The sequence below is a fragment of the Oryx dammah genome, unplaced genomic scaffold, assembly GCF_014754425.2.
Source record: "Oryx dammah isolate SB20612 unplaced genomic scaffold, SCBI_Odam_1.1 HiC_scaffold_1, whole genome shotgun sequence".
Lineage (NCBI taxonomy): Eukaryota > Metazoa > Chordata > Mammalia > Artiodactyla > Bovidae > Oryx > Oryx dammah.
Window position 1 is genome coordinate 110,344,116 of NW_024070185.1, and position 26,446 is coordinate 110,370,561.

Sequence of the window (26,446 nt, forward strand, 5' to 3'; positions counted from 1 at the left end):
GCGAGGGGGCGGGGCGCGAGGGGGCGGGGCGCGAGGGGGCGGGGCGCTGTGGATGGGCCCGACAAGGTTCAGGTTCAGGTCTGGGTGGGCGGCACTGGTGTGACCGAGACTCCACTTGTAAACATTCGGCCGGGGTCTGGATGTGAACAAGGATGGACTTAGAACCCTAAGCAGTGTGAGCCATCCCTGGGCCTGGAAGAGAACACGGAGCCTGGCGTGAAGCCCTGAGCAGGCTCCTGCTCCCGGAGGGGAGGGGCGAGGCAGCACCCGGGCGGAGAGCGGTTAACAATTCGGTTCCCCGTGAGAACACAGGAAAGCTGTCACACACACAAGGCGACACCGGGAATGTCTCGGGAACCACACACAGTCTGGTTAAACAGGAGATAGAAGACGCGCGCTTACTGTGTTGCTGGAGGCTCTGTTCAGATGAAGACCGCTGTCGAAGAGGGGCGAGGAGGCCCCGCTGCCCGGCTGGCTGGCTGGTCCCGGGGACCCTGTGAACGAACAGACTGTGCTGCAGACAGGGCTCCGGGGGCTTACCTGCAGGTCCACCCGGCGGGTCTCCAACAATCCCTGGGGGAAGCGGACGGGAACAGGATGGGCTTAGTGCCCTAAGCCATGTGAGCCATCCCCGGGTCTGGAGAGAACAGACTGGCCCCTGGGCTGCGAGCCAGCGCGGCCCTCACCCCGCCGCGCGGCTGCCCGCCTGGGGCCCGCGGGAAGCGCAGCAGGGGGTGGGCAGGTCAGCCTTTCCCCACCCCCAGGGAGACAGCGGCCTCCCCCGGCCCATCCCCAGCTCCCATGAACCTGCACTCCCCGTTGTTAGGATAACTGCCAGGGGCCAGCGTGAGGAACTCCGCCCATGGCAAAGGTCATGAGGAAGGAGGCTTGGCAAACGCAAAGGCGTGATCAAGCCTCAGGAAACCCCGTTCCCGAGCATCTACCCCAAAACCAGAGTCTGTTTTATGCTCTCCCCCATAACCATTTTTCTCGGAGAAGGAGTAAACGTGCAGCTCCAAGGCAATAAACATTCTTGGGCATGACAAGAGTGTTTCAGCTTACGGACTCCTCTGAAGGTTATCTAGCCCGCCTGTATAGGTTCGTCCGGCCACATGTGATTGTTTACAGCCTCCCAACCTGAGAGGCACGAGATGTTTTAGACTTACTAAAGGCAAATTCTTTTGGGGAGTTAGAAATTATTAGTATAGTGTGTTGGTTAGGAATTATATTGGTGACGGGTTTTTCATTTGTTGTGTATATAATTGCTGCTAATTCCCTGCTCTGGGTGGGACAAGGATGTCTCAGGTCAGACCTCTCTGCTGACAGACTGGCTTGTGTGACAGGATTATCCATACTCCTGCCACATGATTGTTTACTACCTCTCAACCATAAACAGCACAGAGAGTTTGGAGTATTTTGAGAGTCTTAATTAGCATGGGGCTTTTTCTTCTCTTTGAGCCAATGATTGCCATCAGGCCTCCATATCCTTAGGCACCTGGGAATATATTAATCAACATATTGGAATACAGAAAAGGAAATATAGTAGTTTTTAAGGTTAGCAATACTAGACTTTTTGAGTTAATGGATTTTCTCTTTTGTAATAGATCACTGTACTTTGTTATAAATCACTGTGTCCTTGCTCTGTAAAAATGTAACTTTATCACTATCTTAAGACTAGACAGATCTTAAGGGGAGCATTGGTGACAGGATTTTCATTTGTTGGGCTGATGTTTGCTGCTAAACCTCCATATTCCCTGCCCTTATAATGAATATAACTAGCATATAGGAGAAATAAGCATTAACCTTTAAGCATATAGGAGAAATAAGCATTAACCTTTAAGATTAATCATGTTAACGTTGGGTTAAATAAATTCCTTTCTTGATTGTAACTCACTATACCCTCATCCTACAGGAATGTAACTTTATTTGGAGGGTGGTGCCTGGTTTAAGAAAAAACACCCTTGGAAAAAATAAGTTTTTTGGTTATCAGAAAAAAAGGATCATAAAATGTCAGCAGGTCTCACTCATGGCCAGAAGATGATGTAATATCCCTAAGACCTTTTTTTTATACATTTATGTGAAGCACCTGATTTTGATAAAGGTCAGGACTGCTGACCCCCGCGTGACTCTGTATTCATCCCTATGTGTAACAAAAGGTATATAAGCAAACCCCAAAATAAAGGAATCGGATCAGTTTCCGGAAAGACTGAGTCCCCTATGTCGCTTCTTTCTTGCTCCCGTTTCTCTGGCTGAATTCCCATCTGGATTCAGCCTCCTTTTCTCCACTACACTATCTCCTACTACACTATCCGTTTCTAATCTCTCTCTGTATCTGTAATTAAATATGTATTTTTCCAAAGACGCCGACGCCATCCCCACCTTCAAATTCCCTGGATCCACTGGGGCTGGACCCCAGCAGATAACGATGCTAATTTCCTAAGTTGTTATTGACTTTCTGATGATAACTTGATATTCTTTCTTTCTTTGACACGTTTGATTATCTTTCACTGCAAGCTGCTTTAGTGAAAACTAGGAAGATAAGATGAGTTCCAGGAAAGCGATATTTGTAAAAAGCGGAAGCAGCTTTGGACTCAGCAGGGAGCCATGGCTGGGCCTGGAGCGCGGACCCGGGTGGACTGGGGGGCCAAGTCAGCATCTGTCTCGAGCCCTCTGTCTGCTCTCAGCAAGTTTAGGGATGGAAAGGAGTTCCTGTGTACCCCCAGCCGGCGGGCCTGTCCCCACACGTCCCCCACCGCCTGCCCCTGTGGCTCTGAGTGGTCGGGGGCAGCAGGGGGCACAGTGAGAACAGCGCTCACTGCACGTGGACACAGGTGTGGCCACGAGTCTCCAGCCACGTCAGCCCCGACCACGTGTCCAGACCCCTCACCAGATGGCAGACCGCCAGAAGCCACCACGCTCAGGTTGCCCCTGCCCCCCCCCCCACCCAGTGGGCAATCTCTGGAGAGAGCCAGGGGCCCCACCTCTCCTGTTCTCAGAGGCAACGGAAAGGGCCCCGCGGGTCGTGGAGGGTCAGAGCTGCTGCCTGCCTGGATCACAGGTTCTTTGTTTTCCTTTAGCTTGAAGAGTTTCAAGGCCAACATTAGCCATCAAAAGCCAACTACTGGGGGATAAGTGATACTAGGCAAAAACTCCAGACCAGCTGGGAAGCCAAGTCTGACCAGCACATGGGTTTGTTTAATCAAAACCCAGACACTGCTTTAAAATCCAGATTTCCCACTTTCCTGGAAGGTGACAAAACCTGACTCTATGGGGTAAAGTCCCCGAGCGACAGGCACTGGCCGGAGCTGAGGGGACTTCAGCAGGGGCCCCACACCGCCCTCATCCCCACCCCACAGACGGGGCTGCGAGCACCGGCGTGCACCTGCAGGGCAGTGGGATGTACACGGGCCCCTCCCGAGTCACCAGCGTCCGTGTCGCGGAGGACGGAGCTGACAGCCCGGCCACGATGCTGCAATTACTCCTTCGAGACACAAGCCCCTGGCGTGGTGGTTATGGATCATCACCACCGGTTCACAGATGAGGAAATTTAGTGGATGTCGTGCAGGTTACTTCTGCGACCTTGGTTTTCTTCCTGAAAAGTCAGGGGCCCGTTTGCAGGCTCGCCCTCAAACTCCTGGCACAGTTCGGGTGAAGCAGCTGCCCCACCACCCCGGTTCCCCTTCAGACACTAGGCTGCACAGGCAGAGCTTCAGCAGGCTCGAGGGAACCTGATGAACTCACAGGTCTTCACACTGACTCGTCCAGGACGTCGAGGAGCAGCTCCAAGAGTGAGGCCGTGTTCTTCCACGCCCCCCTTACCATCCCACCCTAGGTTGTGCAGCCAGAAGACAAGTGTGGGCAGCCTGTCTATCCCTCTGGGATAACGGGATGCACACAGCATCCTGACCGTGGGAATCCCTGCTTCTGAAAAGGCTGCGGGCGTGTTACATGGCAGGACGTCTCAGGAGCAATAACGTGTGAGGAGGAAGCTGTCGGCCCCGGTGAGCGCCACCCCCCCACTTACCTAATGGGAGCTTCAGAAACGACGGTGCTTCCCTGAGATACTCGACAGTGATGGTCACCTCATCGCCAGCATTTTTCAGAAGACACACCTGTCAGTGTGACAAAGGACAGCCACTTCACCGCTACAAAGGGACCACGGAAATAAAGCGTGCATCCCCACCAGGGTTTGCTGGGTGGCTCGGACAGGAAAGAATCCGCCTGCAACGCAGGAGACCTGAATTCTATCCCTGGGCTGGGAAGATCCCCTGGAGGAGGAAATGGCAAGCCACTCCAGTATTCTTGCCTGGAGAGTCCCATGGACAGAGGAGCCTGGTGGGCTACAGTCCACGGGGTCATAGACAGTCGGACACGACTGAGCGGCCAACACTTCCACTTCCGCTACAAGCTTCGCCTGTCTCTCGAGGAGCCAGTGTTCACGATCACCTCTGAGATTCTGGAAGCTCCAAAAGCCTCCCCTGGAGGGACGAATGGATGCGGTGTGTCCCCAGGCACACGGCTCCACGCCTCATCCACACATAGGTACAAAAATCAGCCCGGGCCCAAGACCAGGCTCCCCGCACACTTGACCCGGCCCCGCCCCCCGAAACCAAAGTCACGGGAGAAACCCACGCGGAGTACCAATCGCCAAATCTCAGACACTGGCACGTGGGCCCGCGCACCCGCTGTGACGCTGGAAACTGCAAACACGAGCTCCGGGGTTGGAGCGACCCTTTGGCTTGGAGAGACCGAGTGCATCGCATCGGCCTCCCGGTTACACGGTCACCCAGGTGCAGGCCCTTCACACGCAGCTACAGACAGCTCCCCCGCTAGCTCCGGAGACAGCTGTGAAAGCCCGACGTGACAGACAGCTCCCCCGCTAGCTCCGGAGACAGCTGTGAAAGCCCGACGTGTTTCCCGTCAGTCAGGCCAACTCGATCCAGACACAGCAGACACAGCCCAGAAATAAGAAGCTGTAACTGTTCTTGCCCCGACCCCAGGCACATCCCTGATGCCTCCATGTGACCTCCAGGGCAGGGCACCCCACCCGGCCCTCACGTGCATAGGCACCTGCTTCTGCCCGGAGAACCCAGGAATATCTTTCCTCTCACCTGGGGATGTTCCTATGCCCCCCAGACCCTGACGTCCCTGCCCCGCCCCATGCCTCGGCCTGTGAACCCCACTGAACACCCGAGCCCAGGTCAGCTGAGCGAAGGGAGAGCAGGACAGCACCGTGAGCATGAGATGGACACTCTGCTCGGACGGCCTGGCAGCTGGGGGCTTGTCTGGGACCACCCTCCGCCCCGCCCGAGGCCCCAGAGACAGGAGCACACACCTCAGCCCTCCCGGCTGACACCTGTCTGCTGGGACAAGTGGCCCCAGGCGATTCTGATCAAAGTGCTGGGTCACCGCACTCTCTCCTCCCACAGGGACGTGAAGGGACCCCCGGGCAATGCCCTGTGGGTGCGGGTGTCCGAGGGTGGAGGCCACACCCGGGGAGGGCTTGGCCCCCACAGAAGCTGCCGGGTCCTCAGCTCATGGAGTTTTACGCTGAACACCCGGGCGTCACCTGGACAGCAAGAGCCTGAGGGTCAGGTTCGCCCACTGCTTCTGTCTTGCGGATCTGCACGTGTGTGTGCACGCACACACACACGCACACACACCTGGAGAAGCAAGCAACCAGCCTCAGCTCCCACAGGACACCTTCTACCAAACACAGCTTTGATCTGCTGAGAGACCAGTGCGACCACACCCATGAGATGCTGGGAGCGGGGTTCAGAGGGTCCAGAGGGTTCAGGGGTGAGGGCTGGGCTGTGGCTTGGAATCTGGAAGATTCTGTCTCTACCATTTTCTAGACACAAGGGAAGGCTTTATTTCTAAGGGTTCTTGAGTTAAAAACCAGCAGAACTCAGGATCTGGCCTGAGACCTTAGTGGTAACAAAGCAGCTATGCGTGACTGAAACGCGTATAAAAAAGAACCCATTTCAACCTGAAAAGGAGGCCTCACGAGAGGAGTCAGTGCCTTTTTGGTGATCATGGCATTTCGTTAATCGATGGCTCTCACAGTACCTAAGACCCTGGACTGCCGCACTGGACTAGAAGTCAATTTACCACTTGAGATTTTGAAAAAGATTCTGACCATGTTGCATAGAAACGCAGTTCTGCACCATCTCTCATTCTGAGACCCTTCAGGATCAAGCACGGACCCTATTCTGGCCTCAGTGGACACCAGGCTGGGGTCTGCGGTGGGGGCTCCGAGGCAGACAAGTGGGGCTGGGGGACCCGCAGGGGCGCCCGTCACCCCAGCATGCCTGCCTCCCTGCCATCACTAACCTCTGCATGCAGGTCAGACCAAGCAATTTCCCAAACGTCGGTTTCCCTTCCTCTCTGAATGGTGAGAGGTCTCAGAATTTGCTCAATAAAATTAAGTAAAGTTCCCTCCCTGCCAGGGCTGCTCCAGTTTCCTGTGTCAATGTGGATGGGGGCACGGGGTGCAATCAACAGCGGGACAGGAACAGTTTCTGTCACCCTGAAGGAGTGAGGCGTTTCCGAGGCAGGAGGCGACGCGCAAGGTGAAGTTCATTCTGTGACCTTTTCTGTTGAGCAGAACTGCCTTTTTCCCTTTTAGTATTAATTGAATCTAGAATTTACTCTGAAAAATGAGGGTGTGAAACTCTGCGATTTATGAGGTCTTCTACAAATTTAATATTTTTATGAACTTCATAAACCTGAAAAGCTGACACCGTGCATGTTGTTAGCCACGCTGATTCAAGCATGGCTTTTATATCACATAAGACTGTGGACTTATCATTTGATAATTTGGTGCAAAAGGTATATTTGCATTAGTCAGATATTGGAATAGCTCTGTGTATTAAGTTTGCACATCTTTACTTGGAAGCTTTCCTTTTGGACGAATGCTTTTCCCCTCCCCAGGGCTGGGACGGAGTTACAGAGCTATGCATTGTCTCGTTTCGAGTTACTGTGTATATTCTCACCTTAAGAAAGCAAGCTTTTGTAGAAATTGATAAATAACACAAATGTAAGGTTTAGGAAGTAAATTATACGTCATCCATCTGAACCTAAACCTTAAACTACGTGCCCCATCCAGCCCATATATCTTACCTCCATGCCTGGAGAGAGTTAAAGGAATCCTTCTCTTAGTAATGAACCACTAATATGCTGCGTTGTGGAGCCTGACCCAGCCTTGGTCAAGGCTCACATCTGGAAAGGGGCTGGGGCAGAGCCTTTGGCCCCCATGTCCACCGGCCAGCACCCCAGACGTGCACCACAGGTGAGCGTCCTGAGATGCTCTCCAGGGTGGATGAGCACGCAGAGCCACGGGGACCCTCATAGGCTCCATACGGGCCACCAGGGAGGGCTCCCCACTCCCTGAATTTCAGCCCCACCTTCAAAATAGGAGCCACCAAATCCACCTTTTACAGCATCTGAGAGGCGCCTATGAGCACATGCACGAAATGCACATATAGAAACAAAATGATTAGAGTCAGAGAATATCTAATAGAAAGAACAATATCCATAAAAACATCACACACTTACCACTTCCTTGTGGGTTGCACTTTCTACATTAATGCCATTAACCTGAAAAGATGACAAATTAAGAATTTTGAGGATAGTAATTGATGAGTCTCAGTTCAGAACTAACAGGAACTAGCATGCAACAGAGCTAAGGACTGAAGTTCAAGATACTGACCTGGAGCAGGGCGTCCCCTACGAACAACATCCCTGTCTGGTCAGCTGCAGGGTCGTAAAAGGGGCAACAGTGTTAACAGAGACTCAGAGACATCATACTCCTTGTGGTGGTGGCTGAAGCACAGTCTGCAGCAACTGGTACAGTGTGTGCAGGTGCGTGAGTGTGTGCACACGTGTGCGCATGCGTGTGGGCGTGGGAGCCTGTGTGGGTTAATGTATGCATGTGTGCATATGGGTACATGTGAGTGTGGATATCTGTGTGTGCACGTGTGTGCGTGCACGCATGTGGATGTGCGTGTGGGAGGCAGTCTGTGCGTGTGTACAGGTATGCACACTGAATATGAGTGTGCACACGTGTGAATGCGCGTGCATCATATGGATGTGTGCGCGTGTGGGAGTTCGGGTGCCTCTGTGCGTGCGTGCACAGGTGACTGTGTCTGTGTGCACCAAGGTGCATGTCCACGCACACACATGCATGTGTGGATGTGTGATGTGGGAACGTGAGCACACGTGTCTGTGCATGTACACGTGTATACATGGGTGTGGGGAAATGCAACCTCACCGCACCAGCCCCTCCAATGCAGCTACACATTCAGCTGATTTTAAGCACATTAAGAGAGTTACTTTCCCAACCCAGAGCCTTGTTTAATGAGAAGCACAAATGAAGGGTCTCGTTACCCATGTGGGAAGTCTGACCCCCATTCTCCATTAAGTCGACACAGACAGTAAAATAGGAATTATAGGAGTCCCTTAGGGTCTCCCCCTCTTTCTTGGGACACATTTTCACAGACTGTTCTAATTAAAGGGAGTATGCCCAGAATATTAAAGGAAAGAAAACCTTTGCATTGTACAGTTTGAGTATAATCTCTACAGCATATTTCTACTTAATTTTTCTATTATCATAGAGGAAGAAAGAAACCTCCTTTTAACAAGACTGAACAAATTTGCACCAAATGTAAAGCATTTTTCAGTGTAAACCTTGACAGCTGTCTTTTCTTTAATCCAAGTGCCTGACTTCAGCTCTGCTCGCCCAGGAACCCCTTCAGAGGGGCCCAGCTTGCAGCAACATGCTGTCATCCACACACCAGACAGAGCCGGGAACCCCCTACCCGCCCCCTCGCTGGCTCAGATGTTTTAGACATCGGGGTTGATTTCAGTAACTGATCATTTGGGCCACTCGTTTTTGCTCTTCCTGAGCTTTAAGTTCCCACTCTTATGTTTAAATTCACCAACAAAGAGGGACCCCTGGAAACCCAAGCCCCCTCCCACCTCAGTGAAAACAAGCCCCCAGGCCCCTCTCTCTCTGCTGGTGACCTTGGTCTCACTGTTTGACCAGGTCTGCTGTGTAATTTCCAGGTCCTGTCAGTAGAGAACCTTTATTTTTCAAAGTCCCCTCAGGGTTACTGCCGAAGGCATCTTGCAACCACAGTAAGAACCAAGAAGACTGGAGCAGCCACGCCGCAGGTGGGTGGCGGCCGAGACACACACGGGGCCCGTTTCACAGGGATCTTTCGCCTTCATCTGGATTTGTTTTATGTCTTGGTTAAATATTGAAAACCAGTAAGAAGCTATTCTTTTAACAGTGGCATTCTTTAAATTCCAGAAAAATATTTCATGTCAATTGTTAATGTTAGTTCTAGTCATTAACTATATTAAATTTTGTTGAAAATAAATACAATCTTTATACCACTAAACGCAATGGTATTTTAGGTAGCTAATGAAGTTAACATTTACAGAGACTGCCCAGAAAAACCTCCATTGCTCATTAGGTGAGACCTACTGATGGAGACCTCTGTCTCTCTCTCTGTCTCTCTCTGTCTCCATCATTTAAAAAAGCCAATTTTAAAACCTTTCCAATTAAATCTTTGACGTGTTGTCCCTTTGATGGTTTTTAGTCTTAAAACACAAATTGGTGGTGGTGGTTTAGTCGCTCAGTCGTGTTGACTCTGTGACCCCATAGACGGCAGCCCACCAGGCTCCCCCGTCCCTGGGATTCTCCAGGCAAGAACACTGGAGTGGGTTGCCATTTCCTTCTCCAATGCATGAAAGTGAAAAGTGAAAGTGAAGTTGCTCAGTCGTGTCGACTCTCTTACCCCACAGACTGTGGCCCGCCAGGCTCCCCTGTCCCTGGGATTCTCCAGGCAAGAGCACTGGAGTGGGTGCCATGCCCTCCTCCAGGGGACCTTCCCGACCCGGGGATCGAACCCACATATTCTGCATTACAGGTGGACTCTTTACTGACTGAGCCGCCAGGGAAAGTGGTAAAATGGATGATAAACAGTATCGTGGAAGTTTGATTTTAATTTAAAATTTTAATTAATGTTCCTAAATAAAATAAACTTTTTGGTCAGATTAAGACAGGTTAGTGGGTTTCAGTTGAAAGTGGCTCCAGCTTATTTCTGTGGTAACCCTGTCATTACATCAGGATGTAAAATGGAAATAGACCATAATATATTTTAATCCACACAAATATTCAAACATGCAAACTAGCTACAAGGAGATATTCTATATTTCTGTTATACTTGCCTTTTCAAGTCAAATTAATTGCTATCACTAGTGTTATGTGAGGTTATGCAAATTTAATCATTCTTTGCAATACAACTGTGTTATAACAGAAATAATTTGTTTTCTCTGCAAATTAATTAGTAAGATTGAGACATGTTAAATATTCATTCACATAAACTTCTGGGGAATATTAGAAAATGGCAATACTTCCTAAAAAGCCATAGTGTTAACTGCACAAAGAATCTGGGTTAATAACAGGGAAACCCACTGTTTCTGGTGTCTCACACCCGCTTTATCGTCCTTCACAAGCACCGAGTCCTTTAGGCCCAGGACCAGTCACGTGTGGGCATGACTACCACCCAGCAGGGGTCATGGGCGCTGCGGTCACAGGACCCGGGTTGACCCGACCCCGGCTGAGCCCCTGCCCCGCCCTCAACTCCCGAGGAGCCCTGCTTCCCGACACACATTCACCCTCCACCACAGCACGGGGGTTGGCTTTTTATACTGAAAGATGGTACAGAATACTCAGATTAAGAAGCGGGAGTCTGGGGGAGCACTGACTCACCCCCACGTTTACATGGACGTGCTGTGCGCCTTGTGCGGACGCGGGCCGGCCTGAAATAACCCAAACAATCCCGGCCCTGCAGACAAGCAGACACCCGGTGTCCTCCCAGGAGGAGGCAGCCTTCCGCCACACAAGCGTCACTTCAGATCAGAGGGATGAACTATCAGAAAATGTCACGCATACCTCTACACTTACTGCAAAAATGTATGCGATACGTTAGCTCCTTTGTTGTAAAAGCTCTTTGGTCCTCACTATAAAGCCCAGAATTGCTGGTGCTGGTTACTCCAGCCTATGGTCCCGTGACCCAGAGTCGGAGAAGGGGAAATTGTCCTTCACAGACCCGAGTGCCCAGAGCGTCCTTCTGCCGTGTGGTCCACCGTTGGCGGGGTCTGCTGTTTATGAACCACAGCATCCTGCTCTGGAATTTACCACCAGGTCTGATGTGTCAGTCACCTCTTGCTCTCGGTGAAGAATGACCTGAGCCGACTTGCCGTTTCAGACCACCTGACGTTCACACATTGTGAGCAGACAAGAGCACCAGCGCGTGCATCTAAGGCGACCCAGACAAGCTTTGCCTCCGGTAGTCCAGGGTTAAGGTAACTCATCCAGGAAGACTGCCCTTCAGTGCAGAGCTCACCAGCACCCTGGGCGAGAGGTGCTGCAAGAGGAGGGTAAGTGGGGAGACGGAGACCCTGACCCAGAGGTGCCGAGACACGGGGTGCTGGGGGGAGGGGCGGGGAAGCCCTGGTCTAGCCTCATGTCACACACTCGTGGCTCGGAATGGGGGAAAACTCCACCAACTTTGAAAATAAAGATGACACAGTCTGAAGAGCTGTGCTGAGGTTCCATCCCTGGAGGACACGCGGGATGCGTGTAGCCCCCCGGCCAGCAGACTCGGGAGGGACGCCAGCTTGGATCCACGCAACGGAGTTTTAAGTAAACAGTCTGCACGACATGCACCCAGCCCAGCCGCTGTGGCTGCAGTCGGGAATGCTGCGGTGGCGGACCTGGGGAAGGGGGGACACGGAAGCCCCTGCCCCGCCTGTGGCTGGCTTTTTGCAGCAGATGGCTGCCGTGGGGTGGGGTGGGGGACTGGGGAGAAGCCCCTGGGGACAGGATGGGGAGGGTGGTAGGCGGCTGGGCAGGAGCGCTGAGTCCTGGCATTGTAGCAGCTCTCCCACAGGCTCTGCACCCCCCACCTGACCCCCTGCCAGTGTCCCACCAGGCTCCACATGGCTCTGCCTGGCGACCTGCACGCTGCCGTCCAGCGCCTGCTCTTGGGGCTTCTCCGCGGTCCCGCTCTCGTGAAGCAGTCAGTCCAGGGAGCACTGGCTCTGTCCTGGGTCCTAAACAGGGACCCGCCCAGGCCCTGGGGGTCATCACCAAGGCGATGTGTTCCCCTCCCAAGGAGCCCACAAAGGGGGTGGAACCACCATCAGAGCAGCCGCGGACCAAAGGGCTGGAAGGTCGATGAAGTGAAGTCGCTCAGTCGTGTCTGACTCTCTGCAACCCCATGGACTGCAGCCCGCCAGGCTCCTCCATCCATGGGATTCTCCAGGCAAGAACACTGGAGTGGGCTGCCATTTCCTTCTCCAGGGGATCCTCCCGACCCAGGGATAGAACCCGGGTCTCCCGCACTGCAGGCAGCTGCTCACCGTCTGAACCGCCAGGGAAGCCCTGGAAGGTCAATGATATGCTTTTAAAAAATTCTCTTCACTTTATGAGAAAGTTTGACCACAGACACCATTGCGATGGGCTGTGAACAGCGGCATTCCCTGAAGAGGTCGCCCGTTTCCTGAAGCCTGGGGCGCGTACGTACGTCGACTCCTCGGGGGACGGGGGGGCACGCGGCCTCAGAAGGAACCGAGGCAGGAGCTGCCGTGTAGATGGAGACAGAACCAGAGGAGAGGCAAGGACCAAGAGGAAGGGAAAGCTTCCCACTGGATCAGCCAAATCCATGGATTAAAGAAGTCTCACAGGTGCAGCTAGAAGCTCATCACCAGCCTTGTCTGGCGGCAGCATTTCATGAGAGTGAGACGCCGAACGCGCGAACGTGCTGGAGGACCAGCACACGAGGCCTCGGGCCTCACCCCCAGGAGGCTCCGCAGCGCCCCCGAGCTCCGTTTGACAGATCTTGAGGCCGTGCCTCCAGAAGGCAAAGGGCGGTGACAAAGTGTCTAGGCACCCGTGACAAGTGCATACCCAGGGCCGATGCCCGGCCAACGTGGGAAGCCCCCGTCCTCACTGAGGGGACCCTTGACGCAGCCCCACCCTGACCCCGCGGCAAGGACAGCGAGGCCACAGCTGGGCACGTGGCCTCCCTGCGCCTTTCCCCCAGCTCCAAGGCTGGTGCCCCAACGTTGCCCAGGTTCTGGAACATTCTCTGGACAACAACCCGAGCGGTTTTTAATGTAAAACAGATCTTCTGACCCTGCATTGGACCACCCCAAAACAACCCCCTTGGCCCCCTCACCCCCTTACTCGTAAACAAGACACAAGTCCCTCTCCAGGACGAGACGCTGAGGACCTGCCCCAGCCTCCCATCCCTCCTCTCCTCCCCAGCTGCCCTCCCCCACTGGCTCCCCATTTCTGAGCAAACAGGCCCATCGACCCTTCACCTTGCATCCTTTCTGAGTGCGGGACGCTGCCCAGCAGGGCCTGCTCACACCTTACTGTGCTTGACTCAAATATCTGCTTAAGCATCACGCACGGAGAGGTTTCCACTGACCACTTGAAACAACAGAGATGCTCCGTCCACTGCTCGGCACACCCCAGCGTCATTTAATTTTCTTCAGGGCAGTGGTCACTGTCTGAACGTGTATTATGATCTGTTCACTGACGGCCAGTTTTCTCCCACTGGACACAAGTGTACACGGGCAGTGTCTGCCCAGAACGCCCAGAAGAGTCTGATCCATACAAGGCGGCCATTGAGAGCAGGTGGGTCTGTCTGTGGATGAATAGCTGAATAAATGGTTTTATATTTTGCTCTGACCTCTGAAACTCCAATACTTTGGCCACCTGATGTGAAGAACTGACTCATTTGAAAAGACTGAAAGATTGAAGGTGAGAGGAGATGGGGATGACAGAAGATGAGATGGCTGGAAGGCATCACCGACTCAATGGACATGAGTTTGGGTAGACTCCGGGAGTTGGTGATGGACAGGGAGGCCTGGCGTGCTGAGGTTCATGGGGTCGCAAAGGGTCAGACACAACTGAGCGACTTAACTGAACTGAACTGAATGGTTTCCAGCCACCTGATCCCTAGATGCAACGCCAGGTGGACGTCAGGATGCTGACCCCTCTGGTCCCCACGTGAAACGGGAAAGAAGCCCTCCAGCTCCAGGTCCCCTCTGGGGTGACCGTGAACCTGCCTCCTCAGGGAGGGGACCAAGTGAGGCGAAGCCCTGCGGGAGGGTCCCCAGCCCTGCCCCTGAGGGTCTCACCCCCAGGAGAAACCCTAACTCGGTGGGCTGGTGGCCGGGGTGCAGGTTACCAGGTTACCAGCGTCACGTGAAGCTGCCTCATGTGTGGACAGCTTTCCGGAGCCTGGGCTCCTGCACACCAAGGACGCTCCTGACACAACACTCGCAGCAGCTTGGCCAAGGGCCCCCCTGCCTGCATGACGCACGTGTCCTGAGCCAAACCCTGAACATGGCAACTTGGCGAGACCATCCCGGGTCCAAGATCCCAGCTCACTGGGCATTTAGCTCGGGATGCAGGGTGCAGAGCACCCACAGTGGAGGAGAGCATGGGCGGGGCGGTCCCAGCAGATGAAGAAGCGCCCTGGGGCGGGGCAGAGCTGCTCCCCAGCCTGACCGGGGCAGCATGTGGGGGCTGAGAGGAGGCCCAGGCGGGCGGGATGCGGGGCCTGGAGGTGCGGGAGGCTAGGAAGACCTGGTCGCTGGGTTTGAGATGCTCGCGACACTTCCTGGAGCTGGAGAGCAGAGTCTCCTTTCTGGGAGAGTCGTGTCTGCACAGGTGGGCCCTGCCTAGGAGACTGGACCCGGGGGCCCACAGACACGGAGGAGGTGATCCTGTCACCCTGCAGGCCGCCTCGGCCTGTTCACACCTCCGCAGAGAAGGCAGATGCTCTTCCTGAGCTGAGCAATCTTTCTGATTTTAATCTTATTCCTGAGAGGGTAACAGGCAGGAAGGCCAGGGGTCTCCAAATGGGGCAAATAGGCCACATGTGGCAGACACATCTCTCTCTCTTAAATGGCAGGAGGAAACAAACTACAAGTTAGATTTTCTTCCTTTGCTATACAAAATTAAAAGGAGGTTTCTCTTAAAATTCTGTGCTGCCACGACAACACCTGGCTCCACCTGAACTGAACTTTTCTCAGACCTTGAGCTAACCAATGCATTTTCCTTTCAGAAATGTGTGTCGTAAGCTATGTTAATGAACTGTGTATTTACCCTAGACTCTGTGTTTCTTCAAGTTGTGAGGGCTCTGAGTTTGGAGACATCTCCTTTTTCTAATTAGCAGCCTGCCAGTCACTATATAACATCCAGCTGAAGACTAGCAGGGGGCACTCTTTCTGCCCCCTTCTGATGTCTATGTCAGCAGCTTTCTCTATCTCTTTTATACTTTAATAAAATTTTATTACACAAAAGCTCTGAGTGATTAAGCCTTGTCACCGGCCCCGGATTGAATTCCTCTCCTCCAGAGGCCAAGAATCCCAGTGTCTTTCACGACTCAGCAACAACCTTTCATTGCCCTGTTCTCATCCTTTTCTGAAACATATTCATACCCACAAATTTAAAAATTTACTTACAAAAAAGAACTAAGAATGTTCACAAGCAGATTTGAGCAATCCTTCTCTCAATCATTAATCACCTGGCCAGATGGTTATGGTCACACGGAAATGATTATACACTCCGAGTTCAGCAACGACTTGACTCATCCTCCTGGCAGACCCTCGATCTAAACACAGGAGCCACGGAGCCCCTGCAAGCTCTCCAGCTGCATAACTGCAGCACTTGTCTCACACCACAAAAGGGTGCCAGTCCAACAGAAGCGTATGCTTCTTTGAAGTGCTTTGAAAACCTTGAAAAAGAACCGCCATTTGCCTCAGAGATCTGGGTCCTCATGGTTATAATTAAAGCCATATTTCCTGATAAGGCTGGAATCCTTTTGTGTTGCCAAGAAGACCAGCATAGGAGGACCAGGCTCTTGTTTTTCCCTCCTAACAACAGCAGGGGGCTGTCCAGGAAAACCATCCCCTGTGGAAGGCAGGTGGCTTCATGGGCTCAGGACCCTCAAGGCCCACAAAGTGCGATCCACCTGCTGCAGACTTTAAGGGCGGCTTTGTGACTCTGCTGGAAAGAGGGGAAACTGCAGTCAAGCTGCCTCCTGAGTGCCCTTTTGGTACAAAAGAGTCTTTATGCAGAACACACGTGTTGTTAAAACCTCTTTTCCACATGACTGAAGTCAAAGCCTCAGTGGGGGCTTTACCTCACCATGAATAGTCCCTGCAGGAAAACATGACCGTGAGACCTCTGGCAGCATGAGGCCCGAGGTCACCAGGCTATGCCAGCAGGCCCCTGCCGGATGTGGGCCAGGTCTGAGCATCCTGGGGGAAAGCGTGACTTGTTCGCCCAGCCCAGGAGTCCAGGGATCTCATCCAGGACCTCAACACCCTGGCCCTCGACCTCATCCTCTTCAACTCTCAGGCTGGCCCTCGACAATGCGGCCTTCACGTTCAGGGGCGGGTGTCCGTCCGCCTGGGTCAGGCAGAATCATCTCCTGGAAGGATCTGATAGGGCAGACGGGCGGCCCCAGGGAGGGGAGGAGGCTTTAAGGGCTGGATTTGAAAGCGCCACCGAAAAGTTTATCAGAAAACTATGCACTCCGATGGAAAGCCACCTGCCCAGTACTCACTCGCCCTCACCCTCAGCCCTACACACTCTGACCTCCCAGGAGAGGCAGCTCTTCCCAAAGCCATCATCACTGTTTCAGCACCACGGCCAGCGGCCTCCGTGCCTGGCCCCGGACTGTGACGCGATCTTACACGAGAACCTCTTCACACTGACTCTCCGCCCACTGCACCCCCCAGAGGTCTGTCTTTCCTGAGAAATCACTGCCATGTCCGTGTCTCCTGGGGCCAACGTAACGCCACACTGTGGGTCAGTATCTCTCTTAAGGGCTGGCGGGATCGGGGATGAGAGCGCAGACAGCTGTGAAATAAGACGGCAGGCGGATGGCCAGGCGACACACACAGCAGCTGTCTTCCCACTGAAACCAGTGCTCTATGCTCCAAGCTGCGGCCACGCACACACGGCCCCGCGGCTGCTTTTACCTGCGAGGCCTCTGAATATCTTCGAAATGACCACAGGGACGCCGTGTTCCACGCCACCCTGGAAGACAGGCACAGGGGCGCAGTGAAGACGGAGTGGGGCCTCCACAGGGAAGCGTCGGGGAGAAGCAACACAGTCATACCTTTATGCTCAGGCCCAGGCCGCCCACAGGCTGTCTGCGAAGCGTAACAGTTCTGTGCTTTAAAAAATTTAGAAAACAAACCCAGTTTAGGTTAAAATGGACAATCAGAAAGCAAATGCAAAATGTATACATTAGCTTCTTTATGAAAACTTCAGACACATGGGGGACATATGTATACCTATTCATGCTGATGTTTGGCAGAAACCAACATAATTCTGTAAAGCAATTATCCTTCAATTTAAAAATTAAAAAAAACTTCAGTGGCCGTTTATATCTCCAAAGGGGAGCTGCCTAATCACTAGTGGTGATTAGGTCACACCATTGGTGCGACAGCACCGCTTCAAGCCTGCGCTCGGCAGTGCGAGAGGAAAACGGAGAGCCTGGTAAGAAACGGCTGCGCTGTGCTGGTCGAAGATCCGCCCCGAGGTCCTGCCAAGTGGCTCTGAGGGATGGAGGCCCCGTCCCCAGGCAGCAGACGGGGAAGCTACAGAGCATGTGCTCAGCTCCCCGCTTCTAAAGTCCGCCTTCTCCACTGAGCCCCAAAGAGGCTGCCTGCGCACCGTGCAGCTTTGCACAGCTCACTGTTCTTAGATCAGTCGTCAAGTAATCCATGCTAACTTGTGAACGATTGATCATTTCACGTCCTGACCCAGTTTAAAGCTGCCGGTGCTGACGAGAAGCCAAGACTAACCCTGCCGTGGCTGACGAGTCGGTCACACCCCCTCTCAAGTGTTCAAACATGTAAGGTGTGTGTTTGGCCTAAACTGACTCTCTGTCAGTGAACAGGGCTGGCCAAGGATTGATGAAGTGGTGTAGGAAGCGTGTTCACCTCCGAAAGTAACAATGGAAATAAAAAGATGTGCACTGCTTTGATAATTTCTGTAAAAATTGGACAGATTCACAGCAAATATGCTGGCATCTGGCCAATATGGAGGATAATTACATAGGGTTCTGCTTGCTACTTTTCAACTTTCCATATGTTGAAAAATTACATAATTAAAGGAAAAAATATAAAATGTTTAGTAGACTATGCAAAATGCTTTGCTATTATGATTTTAGTTAAAGGTTTCACTGAAAGACAAATTTTTGTGTCTTATTTCCTTATCAAATGGCTTGTGTGCACACTCACACAAACACATATAAACCATTATTTATTCTATCCTTAAACTAAATCACAGTGTAAGCTTTTATAATGAATTTGGCCCATCCATTCACTCTTCGTGGGATTCCCAGATGGCTCAGCGGCAAAGAATCTGCCTGCAGTGCAGGAGATGCGGGTTCAGTCCGAGTCGGGCAGAGCCCCTGGGGGAGGAAACGGCAGCCCACTCCAGGATTCTTGCCTGGAGAGTCCCGTGGACAGAGGAGGCTGGCGGGCTGCAGTCCACGGGGCCGCAAAAGAGTCAGACAGGACTGAGCACACACACATTCAGTATTCGGAGGTTTTCATGCTCTCGACGCCAAACTGTCCTTGTTGAAGAGAAGACTACAGATTGAGTCCACAGACATTTAATGAGCGAATGCACGGTGCCGAGGGCCAGGACCAGGGCGAATTCCACAAGAGTCAGAGTCGCCGACGTCCCGGCAGCTGGGACATTCCTGAGAACTCGCTGGCAATCCATCCTCCACTTGTTGCGAAAACGCTGCCCGCCCTCCTCAGAGAGCATGAGACTGGCCTCCCCGGTTAAACCCTCAGCTCCCGCCTCCACCCAGAGACGGCGCCCAGGTCGCCGCTCAGGACCGACCCCTGCTCTCCAGGGCCCCGTCTGTGCCTTTTGGACCCTTTTACACGCAGGGCCCCCCTCTACCACCACCAGTCCTTGCCAGTGGAAACAATTCTTCTGGAAATGACCCACCCAAGGAAAAGGGCGGTGGCCCTTCTAAGACACACAGACTTCAAACAGGACTGCCTCCTCCACAGCACGTGCACAGGGCTAGCTAGCGATGGCCACAAGCAGGTTTCTCCCGACTCAAAGTGAGCCAGTCAATCAGAAGCCTTGAGGTTGGCTCGGGCCAGTGTACGAAGTGCCCAGAACATAGAGAGAAAGGTTCTGGGCCCGATTCTAATTTCTCTGATCACTCTGTGGATCTGCGATACGAGCCAGACAAAGCCTGTGAAGAAGCCCAAGCACACAGGACACGCGTGACTCCAGGAGAGAGACAGGAGCAGACACCCCGGCATCCAGCTGCGGCCCCTCCTCACGGACCCGCGGAGCAGGGGACGGACCGGGAGAGCAGGCGTCCCCCCAGGGCCTTCGGGGGTCCCGACCCCCGTCCTCCACCAACCCAGGGCTCGCCGGCGCCGGGTCCCGGCTCCCGTGTCCCATCTGCCCTCTGCGTCTCCAGCACTTCACCCGCCAGCTCCCCTCCTGTGCCAGGGCCCCGAACCCCTCACCTGTCTTCTCCAGCTCTTGGTTTTCATTCCTGAGATTTCTTCAGATCTACCTTGCAGCTCTGACTTTTTGTTTCCAAATGTTATTTAACTGGTACACTGAGATTCCAATTTCATTTATTTTCTTTATTCTCTTCCGCTGTTTCACAAAGGCTGGATCACTTTATACACTCTCTCCTTCCTTTGTCAGACTGTTAGAACCTTCTGTTTAGTCTCCAGATGCAATGAACACACGCCTTTCACGTGAGGCACTTGTGTCTCTGCAGACCCACCTCTGCACCACTGCTCGTGTGGCTTTCTTCCCTGGCTTTACCCCCACAGTCTGCAAGAACCCGGACTGGGGATCCTCTCAGGCCCCGGTGGAGAGTGTGCGTGTTCCTCCGGAAGGCCTGCACCTTCTGTCTGTGTGCACCAGGGCCCCCTGAACCTGACACCATCTAACTGCATTTTCAGCAGGAGGATTTTCAGGCCGCACGGGAAGCGTAAACCACAGCGCAAGACCCAAGCGGGGGGTGGTCGGGATTAGTGTCCTCAGGGGCGTTTGCCTGGCTTTGTCCCTCTTCCTTCAGAAGCCAATGCTGGCCAGCCAAGAATTCTTTCTGCAGGGGGCGGGGGACTGTCTTCAAGGTCACACTCTCCCTGTGTGACCTGGGACCTCCTCCCTCTGGGTGGACGGACTACGGTCAGTCCTTTCCCCTGGATCAGCCCCGGGCCTCCTCCTGATGTCTGCTCTCCCTGCATTGCCCAGCTCAAGCTGGGCAGCAAAAACTAGTCCAAGGACGGGGCCAGGCTGGGCTCACACTCTGACCTGTCTCGAGCTTTGCCAGGGTCTAGCGCCACCTGCCCTTCCCTCCTCTCGATGCTCTGGGTGCAACCTTGAGAAGTTACAGGCAGCACCCAGACCCTCAGGCACAGAGGAGCAGCTCTGTGTTGCCTCAACCCTGTAATTAACCCTGTGAGCTCAGACCAACAACTTCCACTATTTCTTAATTTCCCAAACTGAGGGTATGGAATTCTCTAAAATACATTTCAGCCATAAATGTGCTATGGCTTAAAGTGCCAGATACAACACAGAGATCTTTTAAATCCTTTCCTTCTGTCACTGCATTCATGCAAGCCACAAATGTAACCTTACAATTTAGAAAAATAAAATATGTCAAATGTACAGACACAGCATGAAAATGAAGCAATGTAAACAGAAAGTCTGAAACAAAACAAGCCAGCTTCTTCATATGGCAAAGTACATTCTCTCTTTAGGAGCTAATTAGAAAACCCAGTCAGTCAGTTCAGTCACTCAGTTGTGTCTGACTCTTTGCAACCCCATGAATCGCACCATGCCAGGCCTCCCTGTCCACCAACTCCCGGAGTTCACTCAGACTCACGTCCATCGAGTTGGTGATGCCATCCAGCCATCTCATCCTCAGTCGTCCCCTTCTCCTCCTGCCCCCAGTCCCTCCCAGCATCCGGGTCTTTTCCAATGAGTCAACTCTTTGCATGAGGTGGCCAAAGTACTGGAGCTTCAGCTTTAACATCAGTCCTTCCCCAGGATGGACTTGGATCTCCTTGCAGTCCAAGGGATTCTCAAGAGTCTTCTCCAACACCACAGTTCAAAAGCATCAATTCTTCAGCGCTCAGCTTTCTTCACAGTCCAACTCTCACATCCATACATGATCACTGGAAATACCATAGCCTTGACTAGACGGACCTTAGTTGGCAAAGTAATGTCTCTGCTTTTTAATATGCTGTCTAGGTTGGTCATAACTTTTCTTCCAAGGAGTAAGTGTCTTTTAATTTCATGGCTGCAGTCACCATCTGCAGTGATTTTGGAGCCCAAAAAAATAAAGTCTGACACTGTTTCCCCATCTATTTCCCATGAAGTGAGGGGGCCAAATGCCATGATCTTAGTTTTCTGAAGGTTGAGCTTTTTCATTCTCCTCTTTCACTTTCATCAAGAGGCATTTTGGTTCCTCTTCACTTTCTGCCATAAGGGTGGTGTCATCTGCATATCTGAGGTTGTTGATATTTCTCCCAGCAATCTTGATTCCAGCTTGTGCTTCTTCCAGCCCAGCATTTCTCATGATGTACTCTGCATACAAGTTAAATAAGCAGGGTGACAATATACAGCCTTGACATACTCCTTTTCCTATTTGGAACCAGTCTGTTGTTCCATGTCCAGTTCTAACTGTTGCTTCCTGACCTGCATACAGGTTTCTCAAGAGGCAGGTCAGGTGGTCTGGTATTCCCATCTCTTTCAGAATTTTCCACAGTTTATTGTGATCCACACAGTCAAAGGCTTTGGCATAGTCAATAAAGCAGAAATAGATGTTTTTCTGGAACCCTCTTGCTTTTTCCATGATCCAGCGGATGTTGGCAATTTGATCTCTGGTTCTTCTGCCTTTTCTAACACCAGCTTGAACATCTGGAAGTGCACGGTTCACATATTGCTGAAGCCTGGCTTGGAGGATTTTGAGCATTACTTTATTAGCGTGTGAGATGCGTGCAATTGTGCAGTAGTTTGAGCATTCTTTGGCATTGCCTTTCTTTGGGATTGGAATGAAAACTGACGTTTACCAGTCCTGTGGCCACTGCTGAGTTTTCTAAATTTGCTGACATATTGAGTGCAGCACTTTCACAGCATCATCTTTCAGGCTTTGAAAGAGCTCAACTGGAATTCCATCACCTCCACTAGCTTTGTTCATAGTGATGCTTTCTAAGGCCCATTTGACTTCGCATTCCAGGATGTCTGGTTCTAGGTGAGTGATCACACCATCGTGATTATCTGGGTCATGAAGATCTTTTTTGTACAGTTCTTCTGCGTATTCTTGCCACCTCTTCTTAATATCTTCTGCTTCTGTTAGGTCCATACCATTTCTGTGGGCTCAATAAAGGACAGAAAACCCAGAGATTTTAACTATTCAGAGTTCCGTGTTGATCGGAAGAGACAGGAATACAAATGAAATATAAAGTTGCCAATTCTAGACTCTAATGTTGACTCAGCAGATTTGAGAATCTATGGGTTTTATAAAAGGGTGAAGTCAGCTTTCTCTCCCTCTTTCCTGATAAGAACATCCACCCAGAACTGATACAGTGATTATTTTTTCAGCAGTTTCATGAACCCTAATACAAGTCTGCTCCTTAATCTTATCTTCTCAAACAGACAATAAAGAGTATAAGTGCAACCAAGGTGTAAAGCTCAGCACAAAGTGGGCCAGGTTCCGAGAGTACCAGGTTCCCTCCAGTCTCAGCTTGTGAGCAAGTCCTGGGTCACAGAGCCTGCTGGTCCTGAAGCAAGCATGAGCCTCCCGCTGACAACGGAGCTCGAGATGTCAGGATCAGTCAGCAGCAGTATTCCTGTTAAGAAAGCTGACCTTGGAATTCAGAGCACCAGCGTGAGTCACCCCCGCAGGAGTGGGGTGTCTGCCCTTAGGCTCTGAAGGCCCTGCGGCCCCAGCGACAAGCCGACCTCTGCTCGACATTACATGAGCGGTGGTGTTCAGGTGCTCAGCCGTGTCCGACTCTTTTCAGCCCCAGGGACCGCAGCGCGCCAGGCCTCCCTGCCCTTCACCATCTCCCAGAGTTTGCTGAAGTGCATGTCCATTGAGTCGGCGAGGCCATCCAACCATCTCATCCCATCACCCCCTTCTCCTCCTGCCCTCAGGCTTTCCCAGCATCCGTGTCTTTTCCTATGAGTTGGTTCTGCCCATCAAGGGACCAAAGTATTGGAGCTTCAGCATCAGTCACGGACGGTGAGACGCAGTAAATGTGTGTTGAATCCAACGATGCATTTTTCGTCCCCTGGGCCCCACAGAGGGGCTCAAGTCTCAGTGAGATGGGAAACTCACACTCATTTCTTCTGCTGACCAGCTGGGGAATAATCACTACACCTCCCTCTCCCGCAACTCAGAGTAATTTTAGATGATGGAAAATGCACGCTCTCCATCAGGTTTCTATTGGAGGTTAGCACTGGAACACTGAGCAATATGAACACAAGAGAATCACTGGGTTCTGAACCCCCAGAGGTGCTGTATGACCTGCAGAAATAGCCACGACTGTTGTTGGAAGTCGTCTTTTTCATTCTCCAAACTCATGATAAATTCTCGGGTCAAGGTTAGTTTTATTTTTATAATCAACTGAAGAACAGGGGTTTCAACTGTTTCTCCAATCAATGGGATTGAATCCAGTGGGATTCTGAGTCTGGTGTAGAAAAGGCATTCTGATCTCAGGAGCTGAACATGTTCTTCTTGGTTAAAAAATGTCTTCTGAGTCCCCCTCACAATTACCTAGCCCAGATACACACATCTATTCAAGAATATTTCACTCCTTTCCTACAAAGGAGGCTTCCTCTGGAAGCAACAGAGATCGTTAAAGATGGAGCCAGGAGGCTGAGAGCATAACCCTGGGAGCCACCTCTGATATACAGCAGGCAATTCCAACATCAAGCTTTGGGCACCAATAAACCACTTGAAACTGCAAACATACATTTATGAACATACACCCATTTTTCTTATGAAGGATCCCATAATTTTCATCAAGAAGGTAACCTTGGGCAGAGAATCTGACACTGAATTCTAAAAAGTATAATTTATTTTCCTTGGACAATACGTAGTAATCTGTATGCAGGTCAAGAAGCAACAGTTAGAACTGGACATGGAACAACAGACTGGTTCCAAATTGGGAAAGGAGTACGTCAAGGCTGTATATTGTCACCCTGCTTGTTTAACTTATACGCAGAGTACATCATGAGAAATGCCAGGCTGGATGAAGCACAAGCTGGAATCAAGATTGCCTGGAGAAATATCAGTAATCTCAGATATGCAGATGACACCACCCTTATGGCAGAAAGTGAAGAGGAACTAAAGAGCCTCTTGATGAAAGTGAAAGAGGAAAGTGAAAAAGCTGGTTTAAAACTCAACATTCAGAAAACGAAGACCATGGCATCGGGTCCCATCACTTCATGGCAAATAGATGGGGAAAGAGTGGAAACAGAAAAGTTATGACCAACTAGACAGCATATTAAAAAGCAGAGACATTACTTTGCCGTCAAAGGTCCATCTAGTCAAGGCTATGGTTTTCCCAGTGGTCACGTATGGATGTGAGAGTTGGACTATAAAGAAAGCTGAGTACTGAAGAACTGATGCTTTTGAACTGTGGTGTTGGAGAAGACTCTTGAGAGTCTCTTGGACTGCAAGGAGATCCAACCAGTCCATCCTAAAGGAGATCAGTCCTGAATATTCATTGGAAGGACTGATGCTGAAGCTGAAACTCCAGTACTTTGGCCACCTGATGTGAAGAACTGACTCATGTGAAAAGACCCTGATGCCAGGAAAGATTGAAGGCAGCAGGAAAAGGGGAGGACAGAGGATGAGATGGTTGGATGGCATCACCAACTAAATGGACATGAGTTTGAATAAACTCTGGGATTTTGTGATGGACAGGGAGGCCTGGTGTGCCCTGGTTCCTGGGGTTGCAAAGAGTTGGACATGACTGAGTGACTGAACCGAACTGGACAATATAGTGTAAAAACATTACCTGTTTTTACTATAACTTATCTGAAACTTTCTGTTGATTACAAATTCACCATTAAGAAAGGTGACACTTTTAAGAGGTTACAGAATCACCCTGGCTGCCTCCTCTGGACCCCTCTCCACCCACCACCCATGGTCCTGAGAACACATGGAAGGTAATCAGCAAAGGGATGGACCTTATGCAGGTGAGCAGGAGGCTGCCCAGCCTGTTGGGAGGGGCAGTCTTGGCTCCGAGGGACTCTTCTAAGAGCTGGAGGAGGCGGGTCTGCAGGATCCGTGGGGTGGGGCAGGGGGTGTCCTCGAGAGGACGGGATGCAGAACCCGGGCCTGAGGGTCCAGGGGGAGCGTCCTGTTGCCCACCCTCATTGTGAGGCTCTGCCACCCTGGATGTGCAGGGGATGCCCTTGACCGAGGCCCGCAGCCAGAACGGGGGTGGGACCCGGGTGGGGGGGTGGCCTCGGGCTCCAGGACAGCAGGAAGATGCCACCCAGGGGGAGACGTGCATGTGAGGACACAGAGGCAAGGTCGTGGCACCGTCGGTGACATCAGGGTGCCCGGGCTGATGATGGCACACTGACCACAGGACTGTGGACAGACCGGGTGGAAGCGTCCTGCCCACGTCGTCTCTGCGGTAAAGGTTACAGGGACTCAGAAACCCCACAAAGAAGGGGTCTCCAGCGCCCCCAGTAGAGCCAGCCCACCTGAGGACGGCAGAGCCTTGGGGCACTTCCCGAATTCTCCCAGAATATATCCATAGCCACTTAAGACCACTGGGAGGAAAATAGGAAACTGAAAATATAACGTGTTATATATTTAAGACACCATTTGCAGCAGTCTCAAGTTAAATTTGGAGATAAAACTTGCAAAACCATTGTTCCCTAATCTTTATTCAATATTCTAAAACACCCGATACATGCTTCTTACCTTTAAGAACACTTCACCTATAACTGAAGCCGAGAAGGACCAAGCTTTATGTGAAAACTGTGCATCCACGGAGGCAAGGAGCAGGTGGGCGCTGGCGAGCACCGGCCGTGCCTCTCGCTGCCTGTGCCTCCGGGGAGACACCCTGGGGCTCCTCCTCCTTCAGGACGGAGACGGCCTTGCTCATCACGGCCTTCTAGTTTCCCGTGAGAATGCGCTCACTCCCATGGTGTGCTGTCTGGGGACGTTTTTAATATAAAGCTCCTCAAGGAAAATATATTAATAAAGAAATTAAGAAAGCCATCGAGAGAGCAAATACGAACGTGAAAAGATACTTTGCTTTGCAGCAACGTGGGCATCTGGACAGGGCTGAGGACCGTCAGGCCACGTCC

At 51.9% G+C, this 26,446-nt stretch overlaps 1 protein-coding gene across 1 annotated transcript in view; it reads right to left on the minus strand.

Moving 5' to 3' along the window:
* Positions 1-26,446, minus strand: part of SNTG2 (syntrophin gamma 2) — an 84,570-nt gene that overhangs the window by 50,620 nt on the left and 7,504 nt on the right. The window contains exons 5-10 of the mRNA XM_040239069.1: positions 17,220-17,276; positions 17,080-17,137; positions 7,712-7,755; positions 7,558-7,599; positions 4,025-4,112; positions 403-494 (exon numbers count right to left, since the gene is read on the minus strand). Of these exons, the coding sequence (XP_040095003.1) occupies positions 403-494; positions 4,025-4,112; positions 7,558-7,599; positions 7,712-7,755; positions 17,080-17,137; positions 17,220-17,276 (381 nt within the window). The remainder of the gene's footprint in view (positions 1-402; positions 495-4,024; positions 4,113-7,557; positions 7,600-7,711; positions 7,756-17,079; positions 17,138-17,219; positions 17,277-26,446) is intronic.